General features: G+C 38.4%; 1 protein-coding gene across 5 annotated transcripts in view; it reads left to right on the top strand.

The window, feature by feature from the left end:
- PAFAH1B1 (platelet activating factor acetylhydrolase 1b regulatory subunit 1) overlaps positions 1 to 11,433 on the top strand; it is an 82,798-nt gene extending 71,365 nt beyond the window's left edge. For all 5 annotated transcript variants that reach the window (XM_072779015.1, XM_072779012.1, XM_072779016.1 and 2 more), the window contains 3 exons: positions 2,684 to 2,785; positions 6,466 to 6,622; positions 7,524 to 11,433. In XM_072779015.1, the coding sequence (XP_072635116.1) occupies positions 2,684 to 2,785; positions 6,466 to 6,622; positions 7,524 to 7,597 (333 nt within the window). In that variant the 3' untranslated portion in view covers positions 7,598 to 11,433. The remainder of the gene's footprint in view (positions 1 to 2,683; positions 2,786 to 6,465; positions 6,623 to 7,523) is intronic.
- The last annotated feature ends 2,285 nt before the right edge of the window (positions 11,434 to 13,718 follow it).

The raw sequence follows: 13,718 nt of genomic DNA, 5'->3' as shown, positions 1-13,718 counted from the left end.
GATCCCGGGTCTCTAGGATCGCGCCCTGGGCCAAAGGCAGGCGCCAAACCACTGCGCCACCCAGGGATCCCCCAACACCTGTTTCTTGTTACTGATTTTAGCCATTCTGTCAGGTGTGAAGTGGTATCACATTGTAGTTTTGATTTGTATTTTCCTGATGATGAGTGATGTTGAGGATCTTTTCATGTGTCTGTTGGCCATCTGATGTCTTCTTTGGATAGTTGTCTGTTCATGTCTTCTGCCCTTTTTTATATATATATATATATATATTTTTAAAGGATTTTATTTATTTACTAATGAGAGACGGGGGGGGTGGGGGGAGAGAGAGAGAGAGAGAGAAGCAGGTTCCATGCAGGGAGCCCAACGTGGGACTCTGTCTCAGGTCTCCAGGATCAGGCCCTGGGCTGAAGGTGGCGCTAAACCACTGAGCTCCCCGGGGCTGCCCTGTATAAGTTCTTTATAGATTTTGGATACTAACTCTTTATCAGATATGTCATTTGCAAATACTTTCTCCCATTAAGTTCAGTAGGCTGCCTTTTTCGTTTCATTGATTGTTTCCTTTGCTATGCAGGAGCTTTTTACTTTGATGTAGTCTCAGTGGTTTATTTTTGCTTTTGTTTTCCTTGCCTCAGAGGACCAATGTAGAAGAAAGCTAATATAGCCAATGACAGAGAAACTACTGCCAATTCTCTCTTCTATAACTTTTATGGTTTCAGGTCTCACACTTAGGTCTTTAATCCATTTTGAATTCATTTTTGTGTATGGTGTAAGAAAGTGGTCCAGTTTCATTCTTTCACATTTCTGTCCAGTTTTCCTAATACTATTTGTGGAAGAGACTCTTGCCCGTTGGATATTTTTTCCTGCTTTGTCAAAGATTCATTGACCATATAATTGTGTTTATTTCTAGATTTTCCATTCAGTTCCATCGATCTTTATGTCTATTTTGTGCTAGTACCATACTGTTTTGATTACTACAGCTTTGTAATATAACTTGAAGTCTGGAATTGGGATGCTTCCATCTTTGCTTGTGTTTTTCAAGATTCCTTTGGTTATTTGGAGTCTTCTGTGGTTCCATACACATTTTAGGATTGTTTTTTCTAGTTCTGTGAAAAATGCTGTTGGTATTTTGATAGAGATTGCATTAAATGTGTAGATTGCTTTGGGTAGTATAGACATTTTACCAATATTTGTTCTTCCAGTCTATAAACATGGAATGCCTTTCCATTTCTTTGTGTTGTCTTCAGTTTTTTCCATCAGTGTTTTATAGTTTTCAGAGTACAGGTCTTTCACCTCTTTGGTTAGATTTTAGATTTATTCCTTACTATTTTTGGTCCCTTTATAAAGGGAATTGTTTTTCTTAATTTCTCTTTCTGTTGCTTCATTATTGAATGCAGTGGATTTCTGTAAATTGATTTTGTATCCTCTGACTTGACTTGATTTGCTTATCAGTTCTAGCAACTTTTTGGTGGAGTCTTTTTTTGGGTTTTCTAGTCTGGAGGTTTTTCTTTTTTTATTTCTTCACGGTCCTTAGTTTGTACTTTTCATGATTTCAGTCTTTATGGTTAGTAACTTAAAAATAAATTACAGAATATTACTTCTTTGAATAAATTGTATGAGCCAAAATTGACCACATTTTTTCTTTATAGAGACAGTCCTAACGGTGATTTTGTTTTTTCTGGTTTTGGTTAAGATACAGTGCAATATTGGTTTCTAGAGTAGAATTCAACAATTCATTACTTATGTACAATACCTAGTGCTCACAAGTGCCCTCCTTAATACCCATAACCCATGTAGCCCACCCCCCACCCACCTCCCTCCTTCAACCCTGTTTGTTCTCTAACATTAAGAGTCACTTATGGCTTGTTTCCCTCCCTCTATTGTAGTAGATATTTTAAAATTTTAATAAATGAAGGAGGAAAATCCACGTGCGCCCCCCCCCCGTCTCTGTCCTTCTCACCCTCAAAAATTATTTTTCTAAAATGAGGCTTCCGTAATAACTATATTTTGGCTGGCTGGTTGCATTTTCAAATTCTGTGTACTGCCCTCTAGTGGTGGTTACTTGCCATGTCATAAATTTGATTCTGTGTGGATTTTATATAGATGGAAATAAATAGTTGTAAACTTTTTTCTTGATTACAGAAGCCTTGAACATCAAACTTGTCAGCCATTAGTATTACAGAAACTGAATCCTAATCTTACTGGAGCTGTTCTATTTTTATATTATCTGGGACCTTCCTGTGTAACAGCTTACATATGTCAAAAGATCTATATATTTTGATAGAGAAAAATACAAAGAATAAGTTCAAGAGATCTAATTGTACAGCATGGTGACTGTAGTTAAAAATACTGTGTCATATACTTAAATTTTTCTAAGAGTGTAGATCTTAAGTATTCTCACCAGCTTAAGAAAAAAAAAAAAAAAACGTATTTTCACCACCTAAAAGGGGGGTGGGAATATTTATATGAGGTGATGGGTATATTAATTAACCTGATTTTGATGGTCATTTTACAATATATATATATATTTCAGAATATCAGGTTGTGTGTAGTAAATATATATATTATTTGTCTCCCAAAGTTGTATTTTTATAAAAATTGGGAATATAGATCATCGGTAGAAGTCCTTTAAAGTCTTCACTTAACTTCTTACATGGGAAACTTAATTTTTGTATGTTTTCTGTAGACTAAAAAAAGTGGCAAGCCTGGGCCATTCTTACTGTCTGGATCCAGAGACAAGACTATTAAGATGTGGGACGTCAGTACTGGCATGTGCCTTATGACCCTCGTAAGTTTGCGTAATCTCTTTTGTATCTTAACTATGTTTATGACTTGTTGGGTTAGATGCCTTATGATATCTTACTAAATAAGCTGAATCATTGCAGGCTTTATTTTTTATTTTTTACTTTTTAAGATTTTTATTTATGTATTTGAGAGAGAGAGAGAGTGCACTAGACATGAGTAGGGATAGAGGGAGAGAGAGAAGCTGACTCTCCACTAAGCAGGGAGCCTGACTTGGGATTTGATCCCAGAACCCTGAGATCATGACCTGAGTCAAAGGCGGATGCTTAACCAACTGAGCCACCCAGGTGTACCCTATTTGTAGGCTTTAAAAGAACTTCTTTATAAAGACATTTTTTTTTATTTTTATTTATTTATGATAGTCACAGAGAGAGAGAGAGAGAGAGAGGCAGAGACATAGGCAGAGGGAGAAGCAGGCTCCATGCACCGGGAGCCTGATGTGGGATTCGATCCCAGGTCTCCAGGATCGCGCCCTGGGCCAAAGGCAGGCACCAAACCGCTATGCTACCCAGGGATCCCTAAAGACATTTTTTCTTAAAATTTTGTAATTCCATTATTAAAGTGATAGGAAAATTATTTCTGTAGAGTGTCATGTTTATATAAAGGATCTACAAAGCCAGTTAATTCTAGGAGGGAGATCTTCGCTCACTATATCTTTAAAACTTAAATTACTCCTGTGGGAGAGAAGCAGTGTTATTATAGACTCCTTTTTTTTTTTTTTTTTTCTAAGATTTTTTTTAAAAGAGAGAAAGAGCCTTGGTGGAGGGAGGGACAGGATGAGAAGGAGAAGCAAACTCCCCACTGATCAGAGAGCCTGACATGGGGCTCCATCCCAGGAGCCCAAGATCATGACCTGAGCCAAAAGCAGTCACTTAACCAACTGAGCCACCAGACACCCCTAGACTCATTCATTTTTTAAACTGTTTTTGTATTTTACTGTATTTAATTTTAATATGAATCCTTTTAACTATTATCTGTTGTTCACATGGTCCAATTTATTTGGTTTATTTTACCATTCTAATGTTCATGTTGTTACCTACCTAGCTTTGTGACTTGGAAATGCGTATTTCATTTTAGGAACATCTAGAATTTGGTATTAAGATATATAAATGATACAACAGCATTGTGGACATTCTTGTTTGCCTAAGGAAGTTCGAGGAGAATCTGTGGGCATTAATTCAGTAGCCGTTTTTGTAATTTGGCATCTATGTTTGTTTTAGAGATTCTTTAGGTGCTAACCATACCTTGAAGTGATTGTCTCTCTGTAGGATATAGTAGGCACTTAGGAAGTATCATCAAGAATTGAGGGCAGCCCTGGTGGCGCAGCGGTTTAGCGCCGCCTGCGGCCCGGGGTGTGATCCTGGAGACCCGGGATTGAGTCCCACGTCGGGCTCCCTGCATGGAGCCTGCTTCTCTCTCTGCCTGTGTCTCTGCCTCTCTTTCGCTCTCTCTGAATAAATAAATAAATAAATCTTTAAAAAAAAAAAAAAGAATTGATTAGAGGGGTGCTTGAGTGGCTGATTCAGTTAAGCTTGTGACATCTTGATTTCAGGGTTGTGAGTTTAGGATCTGCGTTGGGCTCCATACGGGGCATGGAGCCTACTTAGAAAAAAAAAAAACTGATTAGAAAATTAAACTCTTCTCTAGGAGTATTCTGAGCTGACTTCAGATATACTATATCCCTATTTAAAAAGATGATCTACATTTAAAATCAGAAAGTATGTATGGGGTACCTGGCTGGCTCAGTCAGTGGAGCATGGGTGCTGTTGATCTTGGGGTTGTAAAGTTTGGGCCCCACATTGGGTATAGAAATTGCTTAAAAATAAAATCTTTTTTTTTTTTTAAGATTTTACTTCCTTATTTCAGAGAGAGAGTGTGCACCAGTTGGTGGGGAGGGTCAGAGGGAGAAGCAGACTACTCCCCTGAGCAGGGAGCCAGATGTGGGGCTGGATCTCAGGACCCTGGGATCATGACCTGAGCTGCTCAAGTGCCCTGAAAATAAAATCTTTTTTAAAAAGAAGAAAGCAAGAAAGCATGTGCTCTTCTCTCCTGTAATAACACAGGTTATCTTAATTTCCCTGGAGATTTCTGGCGCCTATTTTTTCCAGCTAAAGAGAGAGTACTTTTTACTGCTTTATTTTGGTGTAGCCTTGGAAATGTGATTTAACTTTTGTTGAGGCTTCTACCTCTAGTGATTGGTGACTTTTATACGTCACTATATAAGAGGACAAGATTTTTAAAAAAAATTTTTTATTTATTTGAGAAAGAGCACACACACGAGTCAGTGGGTGGGCAGGAGGGAGAAGCAGACTCTGTGCTGAGTAGGGAGCCCGACATGGGGCTGATCCAGGACCCTGGGATCATGACCTCAACTGAAGGCAGGCACTTAACCGACTGAGCCACTCAGGCGTGTCCCCCACCCCCACTTTTTAAAATTAACTCCCCTTTCTTGGTTATGTACACTGTAGAAAAATTAGAAATATACAGGAAAGCTAAAAGAAAAAAAATCACCCTTACATCACTCTCTCATACTTAATAATACCTACCAAGTATATTTTTCTAGTCTAGGGCTGTCTAGTAGAACTTCCCGTGATGATGTTCTATATATATTATCCAGAGTTGTGGCTACTCGCCACATGCAGCTATTAAGCTCCTGAAACGTGGCTAATGACACTGAATGACTGATTTGCTGATAGTATTAATATTGGTTTATATTTAAAAAGCAACTTGTGACTAAATGGCTACCCAGGTAGACTGTGCAATTCTAAGCTATTTTCTTTAATTTCTATGTGATATGAATATGGTGGGGGATTTTTATATATGTAAATGATGAGAACCATAATATTGTACATACTGCTTTGTAGCAAACCTTTAATTTAGGAGATATATGACACTTGCTCGTGGTGTTAGATCTTTTATACTGATTACATACAGTGCTTTGATGAGCATCTTTGTTAATTCTCTGAGCCATTCTTCATTATTTCTTAGGGTAAATAGCAAGAACTGGAACTGCTGGGACAGGGGATATAAATAGATAAATTGGATGGATGGATATTCAGTAAATACCTAGAGTCACCAGTTGCTAACATTTTCCTTTCTGTGTATGTGTGTACATTTTGCTGAACAGTTTGACCATTGCTTGTAGATACCATGACAATTGGCCTAAAATAATTTTATCACGTGTCTCCTAAGAATAAAGGTATTCTGTATAACCACAATAAAATGATTATAAGTTTCATGTCAAGAAACTTAACATTGGAGTGCCTGGCTGACTCAGTAGAGCCTATGACTCTTGATCTCAGGACCACAAGTTCAAGCTCCACTTTGGGCATAGAGATTACTTTAAAAAGTTGATTTTAAAAAAAGAAATTTGACATTAATATTACATATTCACAGTTTCTCCAATTATCCCAATAGTGTCTTTTATAACTTTATTTTATCCACTCCTCAGGAGGCAGTCAAGCATCACTCATGATATTTACTGGTCATGTCTTAGTAGTTTCCAGTTTCCTTTCATCTAGAAAAATTGCTTATACTTCTTTTGGAGTGTGGGGTTAATTTTTGGCATTGACCTTTTTTTTAGAGCGCTTTGAGTAAAGACTATTTACCTAGATGCTGTTTAAACACTTTATTCCTTTTTAAGTCAAATGCCTTTCTGTTTTTAAGGTGGGTCATGATAACTGGGTACGTGGAGTTCTGTTCCATTCTGGGGGGAAGTTTATTTTGAGTTGTGCTGATGACAAGACCCTACGTGTGTGGGATTACAAGAACAAGCGATGCATGAAGACCCTCAATGCGCATGAACACTTTGTTACCTCCTTGGGTATGTATGAGTAATGAGGTTTCTAAGCAATTAGATTTTGGAGTGCCAGGCATAAACAGTTTTATGTAATTGTGTGGAATTTTCCAGGTAAGAAATGACTGTTTGCTTTCAGGACAGACTAGAGAAGATAGTTTTAAAACTTTGTGGATTCCTATCTTTTGTTTTAAATTCTCCTTTCCTTAACTATATCTCTCCATCATCAGCCTTATAATAAAAAATTTACTTTCTCCATTGCACAACATTGGTTTTGGAAACTAGGATTGTGAAGAGGATGCTTACTAACCACTGTGATGGGTGATTTTCCTCCCCTACTAGTTTGTAAGTTTCTCAAACTAAATCTTACTCAGACTTTTTTCCTGTGGCAGGTATATACTATTATGTACTGAGAACTCACAGAATTGTAGTTATGTTTAATAAATATCCTCCGTATTATCTGGACCTGAATCTAAAATTTAAGATACTGAATACAGTAAAATATAACACACCTAGAGTATGATGGATCTAATGATAAAAGTAAAGCCTGGGTAGAATAGGGCTAATGCCTACCTCGTAGGATTTGTTACAAGAATTAAACATGATTATTAAAGCTTTAGTACTAAGCCTGGAACATAGTAAGTTAAGTAAGTAGATACATTGAGGCTGAGGCTACCTTTGTTGTTGTTGTTGTTGTTGTTGTTGTTAGATGTGTTTATTCAGCTTTAGTTGGGATGGGGGTTAATAGGGGTAGGTATTTTTATTGAAGTGTTAATACAGGATTTAATCATTACATGTCAGCTTCCCTAACCTAGGGGTGGGTGTGTACAGAAAAAAAATGAGTATTCCTGATACCTGGACTTGCTTATTTTGTGGCTTATTAAAAATTTTATATGAATTTAAAATAAGCCTTTTCTTTTTCTTTCAGATTTCCATAAGACGGCACCATATGTGGTTACTGGCAGTGTAGATCAAACAGTAAAGGTGTGGGAGTGCCGTTGATTGAGTCTCATTTGGCCCCTCCTCCCATTTTCCTCTGGATGCACTCTGATGATACCATGGTTACCCCATTGAGCTCTGTTTAAATAAATATTGTCCTTTCATGTAAATTATTCTGGATGTAGATTGAGCTTATTAAATGTTACACACAAAGTATTCATGCATGGTGAATCCAAATTGTATACTGTAAATTTACATACGTTGTCTAGAAGTACCATAGGGTTTAAAAACCTGGGCTGGCATTGGTCACACCAGGCCTAAGAAGGCAGAAGTTGAATAAATTGAACTAGGGCACTAAACTGAATAGTTGACAGTGTCATTTTATGTTGGATTATTAATTCCTGTTTTTCTTTCTGCTGTTGGTGCCTGACTTGATGGCCTCATTTGGGGAAAAGTGGTGATTATTAGGGCTTTTTCTGAAATGTGTATCTATGTAACATCACTTAAGTGTGCTTAATAAATCTTTAAGGATGTTAGATGATAAGGCTACAATTCAAAATCTTCTGAACCATCTATATAATTAATGGGAATTACACATTGGAATTTTTGTCATGACACATTTGCCAAATCAATAGGATACATTTGTTTTGGCAGCCTTTCATGCAGAGGCTAGTGGTATATTTATGTAAGAAAATGACTAAATCTCAAATAAGAAAAATCTCAGCAGCTAATAGCAAATCATTTATTTCATTTGGGTCTTAATGCTTTGTAAACAGGTTAACAAAACACTGTAATACTCTAAGCTTCTATTTTTCACACTAGACACACTTCTAGTTGTATTCTCCATACTATTAGACTGTATAGTGATGTGATTTCCAAGTAGAATTTAATCTTCCCATTGAGTGTGTCATGGTACAAATCACTATTTGTTTTGATGTTTTTTAGGGATGTGCAATGTGCATTACATAATGACAAATACTGAAAAGGTTATGTTTGCCCATTTTAAAGAAGTGGGAGAAATAACAACAGTTTGCTTTTCAACATGAATCTGATATTGATTTGAACTGTATTTAACTTACACGTTAAAAAAAAAGACAGGGTTTAATGGAGCATGCATAAAAATGTACTGTGTTTTCACCTTTTGTTTATATATAAATGTTTATATGGGCCTATCTATAAGTGGATAAGTCTGTATATGTATATCACACACATACAACCTCCATGTCTTTGGGTCCTGGGTTTTTGCAGAAGTGCTAAAACATACAAGTAGAATAAATTTTGCTGTGGAATACCATACTTTAGAACAAGCCCATTTTGATCCTCATGCTTCTGAAAACTAGGTCTGACTCTGTGGGAATTTTTCCCAGCTAAAAGGAAGATCACTTCCCCCTCCACAGTTCGTATGTTCAGCATTTTACACATCCTGATATATTGTATATTGTGATCCAAAGTTACTACAAATAGGTTTCAGAGAGTTTTTATCTATGACTTTGGAAACAATAATTCATTGCAGATCATTAAATACATAATTTCATTGCTTAGCTAACCAACAGCTTTTTTTTGAGGTCATTTGAAAAGTTAACAGAACAAAGAAATAACAAAGTTTAACAAAAGAAATGTACTCTCTGAATTGCATTGTATTCATTTGCGTAACATGTGATTTTTTTTAAATGTCCCTTTTAGCATTTAATGGAAATTTGGTTCCTGAAAAAGACAAAGGGTTAGAGTTAGTGTCCTATAGATACACAGAGACTAGGCCTTATGTTTACTAGAAGCAGCTTTACGTCTAACTTGTGTCTTTTTGTTCGTTTGCTTTGTTTTTAATAATTCCTGAGAGATGTCTCTGGAAGGAAAAGTGTTTTGAGAACTAAAGGCTATTTTTGAAGACAAAAATTACAACTTAAGCTAATTCCCTAAATACAGTAGAATAACTTTTGGGACAATATTGCCTCACAACCCTGCTCACATTGAGAAGTCTCTTTTTTTTGTTTCCCTTTAGCTGTTCTGACTGGATTTTTCTACAAAAGCTATGGAAGATATCTTTGTTCTCGTTTGCTGCTACTTCCTGTCCTATTTTAAGAAATATAAATACATAGAAATGGTGCATCTTAACATTTGTTTGTACATGTATAAATGTCTTGTATTTTAATTCATTTTTAGCATGTAGCAACACGAATTGTTTAAGGGTAAGCCACAACATCTAGAAATCACTCATAGCTACGAACAATAAAGGAAAAAAAATGGTACCGATTTAGGAGGAAACAAAGCTGCTGTCCGCTGGGTTTCCCCCCTGCAGCATACAGTGACTTTCGTTGACAAAGGAGGAGAAACAATATTACTCTGTAAACAAAGTTATCCTTACTTGGGAGATTGCCACAGCCTGCTGCTTAGTTGAGCTACCAGACAGCCTCCATTTAAGAAGCAGCAAACACTGAATCTCAGGGATGGTCCTCAACTGGATCCAAATGTAACGAGCCCTGTTTGAATAATGAAGGGGGGTGGGGGAGAGCGATCCATCCACGATCTGGAGTCAGAGGTGTGCGGTTTCCTGCACTGTTGTTTGACACTGCCCTGTTGATGCCCTTTCTTCCTGTTGCCTCCGTTTTCTCTGTCTGCTGTCTAACCCTGTGCCTTGCCTGGGATAAGTACAATGATGAGGTTACTGGTTTGGATTGTAAGTAGAGGAAGTTACGAATTGGTTTAGAGGTTCACTGCTGCTTTGTCACTTTCTCAAATTGGCCATTAAGAAATAAAAAGCTGGTAGAATTGCATCTTCAGATGATTATTTGACTTTGTGTGTGTGTGAAAACAGACATTCCAGTGCCACCCTAAATAATGTGCCCAAGAAGTCCTAGCTGCACTCTTGAAAGTGCAAGCCACAGAGACTGTGGTTTAGACATTGCTTGGAGAATAGTTGCTTTTTTGACATGGCATCTTGCACTTTAGGAGACTAAGACCGTCCTGTTTTGTCTATGTGTGGTGTGACCAATGGTGTGCCCAGAGCACTGCTCTAAAATCACTAGTGTTAGCAAGTCGTCCAGGCTGTGGAGCGCTCGCTGTAGTCTTTGGAAGCTTCGGCTCTAGATCACTAAGCCCAGTCTCCTTACTGTCAGTGCCCTGCTCTCCTGTTTGCCTCTTTCTGTTTCTGTGTGAACTTCCAGTTAAAATCACTCATTAAATAGTTTTCTTTTAAAATTATTTAAAGAAAAACTATTTAAAGGATATTTTGTTTTGTTGACAGTGGTGGCTTGATAATCCTTAAGCAACTGAAGTTAAAATTGTTGAAGGAAAAGGCACTTGAAATGGTTACTCTTTCTGTCCAGCTGTATATAAGTCCAATGTGTTAATTAATCTAGATGATGCAAAGAAGAATCTCCTGGTAGAGAAGCGACATGTACAAAATCGGTGAAAAAGGTTTTGGGGTTTTGTTTTTTTTTTTTTTTTCCAGTAGGTTGGGGGGAGGGCAAGCTGGATTTACAAGTCACAACTGGACTGAACTGGCCTTTTTATCTTTCCACTCTATCATGTAAGTAGCTGCTTTCTTGTCCTGCCTATCCTTCAGGCATCCCTAGAGCTCACTCTGAAGATGATAGAAACAAACACAAAATCTTCGGGTTAGAAGTTGATCCTGACACTGACATGAAGGCAAGCATTGATTTCATATGAATGTTGCAGAGGTGGTGGTGATTGGAGAAAACAGTTCCCAGATTGTAAGAGTTAACTGAAGATATTGACACAATTTTAAAAAATCAGTAAAGGAATGTATATAATATTGCTCTTGTGTTTTACAGTAAGATTTGTTGCTCTCAGACTGTGTAAAACAAAATTTATTCATGTTTTCTGCATATTAAAAAATCCTATTGTACCAATTGGTAAACTATTAAATGCCTATAAAACTAGATGTGATTTTTTTTTTTTTTGGTGTCTTTGTGCAGAGATTTAAAGCCTTATAATTGAGTCCAAATTGGAGATGGAATATGTTCAACACCAGTCATACAGTGAGATGCAAGTTGGTAGCAGGGCTTTGATAGAAGTCTTTTCTTGAGGGCGATGCTGGTACTGTGTTTGCTGTCTGCTTCCTTCGCCTTATTTAGGAGGTCAAGAGCTAGGAATCAGGGCTGCAGGGGCGCTTGCCATGGTGGGTGGGCTTAATGAGCCTCGACTTCTCTAAGGCACCGCCCTCCCCTCCTGCAGCCCTTCCCGACAGTGACTCTTCAGTCCAGGAGCTCAGGCCCTGGAGAGCTGATGCCAGGAATGACCTATTGTAAACCCCTATGCCACACACACACACACACACACACACACACACACACCCCAACAAAAACTTGGCGCCTTTGTGGTGGTCAGGGTCCACAGATAAGGATCATGCCCCTTTTGTTCTATTAATGAATGAGCCTCTTTCTATCCAGTGGTCTTGGATTCTTAAAGATTCTTAATACTGTTTTAAATTTTGCTTGAAATGTACCAAAGTTGTCTTCACTCTTGCCCCAGAAGTCCCATGGTTTTCCCTCTGCTTTACACATGCTGGCTATGTCCTACCTTCATCCTTTCCATCTCTGCTACTGGTCAGCTAGCACTCGTGTCCAGGGCACCCATGAAGTCTCCAGACCCTTTCATGTATAAAGGACAAGATTGATGATGTGGTGGCTCTTTACTTAAAGCCTGGTGGTTTTCCTGCCTCCTATTGGGGTAGCCTCTTCCCCACGCCCCACCCCAAATGGAGATCAAGAGCACCAAAGTAATTTGCTTGAAATTCCAGTTTTCTTGAGTGTTGCAGCTTTTCCATATCCCTGCAGGGCACTTTTCCCCTAGCTTGAGATGCAGATGATGAACCTGACCCACTTTCCCTAGAGGTAGAGAGTTGTAGCTTTAGTATTAGGATCACGAAATGCAGTCAGCTATTCAAAACTCACTCACTGGTATATCACTTTGAAGCTGCTTTGGTTCATTGGATGTGTCTGTGACAGGATGAGGGCTAGGAAGATGGAAGACTTGGGATATGGTACTGCATTCTAAATGTGGCAGCTCTCCCTGTTCAGGCTTTGGTGAAACGACATGCATGCAGAGATAATTTTTGACTGCTCAGAATCTCCTAGGAAGATGATTCTCATGTGTTCCCCAGCTGGCCAGTGGCAGCAACATTCGGGAACTCAGAAGTGCAAGCTCTTGAGCTCCAGCTCAGACCTACTGCATCTGAAGCATCTATATGAAAAATCCATTTTAACAAGCTATCCAGATGACTCTGATGCCAGCTCAAGCTTGAAAACCACTGATCTAATTAATTCAGCTAACTTCATTGAAGAAGACATTTGGACAAAAGTCATTGGTCCCTGGGCCCCAGAGCTGCGGTTTGAGCTCAGATCTCAGCCCTCTTTATCACTATCACTTTGATACATAGAATTTGTTCCTTTGAGAGTATTCTGTATGGTCATCACTCCCATTTGGTCACCAGCCCTCTTTTAATAAAAGTGGAAGGGCGATTGGCTCAGAGGAGCGAGCCACTCAATCTTAGGGTTATACATTTGAGCCCCACGTTAGGTGTAGTTTACTTAATAAGAAATATATATATATATATGTATATTTAAAAATAAATAGAAGTGGAGGTGGAGGGAATAGGGAAGGGAAAAGACCTATCATTTTGAATGCTTGTTAGGTGCCAACACACTCACAAATACGTTCCCTATTGGTGGACATTAGTACATTTTTATGGACAAGAAAACAGGTGCACTTGAGGCAAGGTCTTAGGCCAAGGGTATTAATACTAATCTAGAAGGGGAGCTGGGACTCCAACCCAAATGCGCAGGCTCTTTCCCTTACCTGGTTCTGCCTGTTAGGCATCTTGTTAGCTAAGTGTAAGGAGGACCTTCTGACCTCTTTCAGTTTAACCTTTAGCCATGCAGGAATGACCCTCGTCCCATCCCGGAGGCCCTCTATCACATTGCACCACACTGGGAACTCTGTGAGAAGGCCATTAGGAATGGGGCGGAGCCTGGGAATGGGTCAGCAAGGATTATGCTGCCTACACTTGAACTTTTGGAAAGCTCCTAAATCATTCTTTGTGAAATGACTGTTCTCAGGATAATTCGGTCCTGCCTAGTCTGCATCTCTCTCTCTTTTTTTTTTTTAATCAATGGATTTGCCTAATGGGGTTTTTCTCAGTTTACATTTGAGGGCCACCTGTCCT

The sequence above is a fragment of the Canis lupus genome, chromosome 16, assembly GCF_048164855.1.
Source record: "Canis lupus baileyi chromosome 16, mCanLup2.hap1, whole genome shotgun sequence".
Taxonomy (NCBI): domain Eukaryota; kingdom Metazoa; phylum Chordata; class Mammalia; order Carnivora; family Canidae; genus Canis; species Canis lupus.
The sequence above is the reverse complement of the archived record's forward strand: the minus strand, read 5'-3'. Positions and strand labels throughout refer to the sequence as shown.